At 29.5% G+C, this 3,213-nt stretch overlaps 1 protein-coding gene across 1 annotated transcript; it reads left to right on the top strand.

Annotated features, from left to right (window-relative positions):
• Positions 1–1,220: 1,220 nt before the first annotated feature.
• LOAG_13436 (hypothetical protein) lies at positions 1,221–1,886 on the top strand (the record flags this gene model as incomplete). Its single annotated transcript, XM_003148942.1, has 2 exons — positions 1,221–1,331; positions 1,839–1,886. The coding sequence occupies 2 exons, from the start codon at positions 1,221–1,223 to the stop codon at positions 1,884–1,886; spliced, it is 159 nt and encodes a 52-aa protein (XP_003148990.1).
• Between the last annotated feature and the right edge of the window lie 1,327 nt (positions 1,887–3,213).

Genomic DNA, 3,213 nt, shown 5'->3' with positions numbered 1-3,213 from the left:
ATGAAATTATCAACCTTATGCTGCGCTAAAATCTTAATATATTTCAGCTCTACTTCTTCTACTTTAAATGAACTTACGATAGCTTGAGTATTGCACAGATGGAAAAGGAAGAAGATGAAACAGTTGAAATGCATATTGATAAGAGTAATATCTTGCCAATTCTGAAAAATAATATTCAAATTTAGCAGTGCACTGAAGAACGGTTGCATATAAGAAACACACCGCCTGCTGTTTGACAATTGTGCAAAACAAGTGTATACTTTTCTAAATATATCAGCATTGAAAAGAGACCGGTACTCATTTATTACCGGTATAATACAAACATCTCTCATTCAAACGTCTGACACAACCTTTTTCATATTGGACATTGACCGCAAGTTTTCCAAAACAGATTTCGTGCAAACTTGCATAGTTACAAATTTGATAAAAAGGTAATTCTTTTTAAAAAAAAGAGAGAGAGTGCTCGTCTTGGAGGCTTAAATTGCATGACGTAGAAATTTGAAAAACACCTGATATTCTCTGTCAAAATAAATTAAAATGGAAGTTACTAGACGAAATTTCACGGAAGATAGTTTGAAAGACACTAGCCGATCACTTCTGTTAGGTAATGATAGGAGATGGGATCTATAAATATCAATTTTGATGGGAGTGGCTAGCCACGTGTATCGATAACCTATAGTAATGTAATAATATAAATCACTTTTAATTCTTTATGCTTTAATCTTCTATAAATAATTTCATTTCAGTTGTCATATTGCATTGTGGAAAATGATTTATGCAAAGCTGTTGCAAAATTTTTCCCAATTTTATTTCATTTCAATTCTTTTTTCCGGAAAGTATTATTGGCAAAATTTTCCAGAAATGCCAGTCACATTGACTTGACAAAGAAGATCTGAACTGAACTTATGGACACTATAATAAATTGCGAAATTTAAAGATTTGTTCACTTTTTGACATTAACTTATCAAAATTAAAGTATTACACGTTTTTGTCATTAAATACGTCAATCATTATAGCAATATGTAATACTTCAATTATCGTAAATTAACATCGAAAAATGGGATTGAAAAATTCCAACTAATATCCAGTTGTTATGTTTTGATTCATTTCAATTTGCGGTGACGTAATATGCTCATGTTACATTATAGATCATTCAGTAATAATTGAACTTGATAATATCACTGTATCATTTTTAATTCATTTTAGAGAAAAAAAAGAGTATGATGCCGCAAACAGTATGTTGTCCAGATGGTAAAGAAGATTGGATTTTTGGTGAAACGCATTGCTATCATTTAGTTACTTACATATCAATGTTCAATTCAGACTTTGAGGTAGATCATGACTGTTTCAATGTAATTAGCATTCTTAAAATTACGACGAGATATGTAACTGAAAAATGTCAACAAAATACATTTTTTTCTATTTTTTTAAAATATACTACCAATATGATAACCTCATATTTGCTGAGAAATGTTCGAAATGCAAATCACCTTCTGTTAGGCCTAGAATAAATTTTTACCATACGCACTTCTGTTAAATTTTGGTGGAATAAAATTCTACTTTATATCACCCAATCACTTCTGCTAGGTATTTGTCGATGATCGCATGTAATAATGTTAATTTTGTTTGAGGTGGGTAGCTGCCTACGTGTAGTGAGTTGTATAGTGATGTAACAATAGGAACCACTGTTTAATCTTCTTTGATGAATAATTTCATTTTAATTACCATATTGCATTGTGAAAAATAATTAATTTATGCAAATTTCCTGCAACATTTTTTGCAGGTTTATTTTATTCCGGTTCAATTTTTCCAAATTTTTAAAACTGTCTTAACTATAGGAAAAAGACTATATTGCTTCATCACTTGTGATTAATGGTTTTAATTAATATACGCTGAATAATATCACGAAATTTTTCCTTGTGACTCCGTATCTATCCTAAAGTTCAGTTTTGAAATTGGTTGTGAGTGTTCATGTGTGTGGTTAAATAGGGATTTTTTTTTTGCTTTTTTTTTCTTGTTAGATGTGCTATACAAATTAGTTCGTCATAATATTGAAATAGATTCAATTTGAGACAGGTTTTGATCAAAATTAAGGATCTCAATTCTTCTCTTTTATTTTTCTTTTTCCAAAAAAAAGCAGTGAATATGTTTCTGAGGGGAAAAATGATTAAATCGTTTTAAGTACAAATGATTCAATCAAGAGATGTTGAACGCTTGACACTAAGTTCAGTGATTGATACCAGAAATATTTTTCTTTCTTGCAATTTAATTGCTTCCAAAACCAATGGAAGTTGCAGCATTGTCTAATACGATTTAAATTTCAGTGAAAAAAAATTTGATTATAGAGCAAAAGTGGGCATTTACATAATTTTAATATTGATATTTTTACAGTAACAGTTGATTTAAGATTAATCAGAGTAACTCTACTGAAAGTGATATTTCCTTTTTAAATTTGCTCACACATTTTGAAAGTTATTCAGTAAGATGAATAGTCCCACACATTTTGCATTTGCTTATTTATATATAATGTTGGTCAAAAATAAACTGAAATGTATTGGGTTCATGTAAAATCATTTTCAACTATCTATCCGACCAAACAATATAATCGTTTGAGACATTCTAGTCTGTCAGTTCTATAAATAATCTTAAAGTCATTAATAAGTCTTTTTTCTGTATTTCAAGAAACTGAAATTTCGAGGCGCAGAAAAGCTGAATTCAAATACAATCGAAAATTTACAAATATGCACATTATAACTTCCTGAAAAAACAAGATAAATTTAATAGTAGAAATCATATAAATTACTACTGTTTAATTACAACTTCTGCTAAATAGAAATCCGTGCAAGGGAATCCAAAAAAAAAAAAAAGGACACAAAAATTGCTTTTGTGCAATTTAATATCAAGAGGGAAAAGCGCGTCCTGTCATTTGAACAGGAAATATCATCTTTCCGTCAGCCGTTATGATTTTAATATGACTCAAAATCATGGAAGAAAGTATTTAAGTACTTGTGTCGGATTTGTCGTGAATTCCGATTCCAACCATACAAATATATAATCAAATAAATTTCCTATTGTAAATGAATATATCCAATGTTATGACTCATTTAATTAATTCTACATTTCTTAGATTTCCATGTTTTTTCGGTCTTTATCTCAATTCCCATCTTTGTCCGGAGGCATCTTTATTTTAAGGATAAAGAATGTCCAATCTGC

This window comes from Loa loa (genome assembly GCF_000183805.2).
Source record: "Loa loa unplaced genomic scaffold supercont3.107, whole genome shotgun sequence".
Classification (NCBI taxonomy): domain Eukaryota; kingdom Metazoa; phylum Nematoda; class Chromadorea; order Rhabditida; family Onchocercidae; genus Loa; species Loa loa.
Note: the sequence above shows the minus strand (reverse complement) of the source record. Positions and strands in the feature narration are given on the sequence as shown.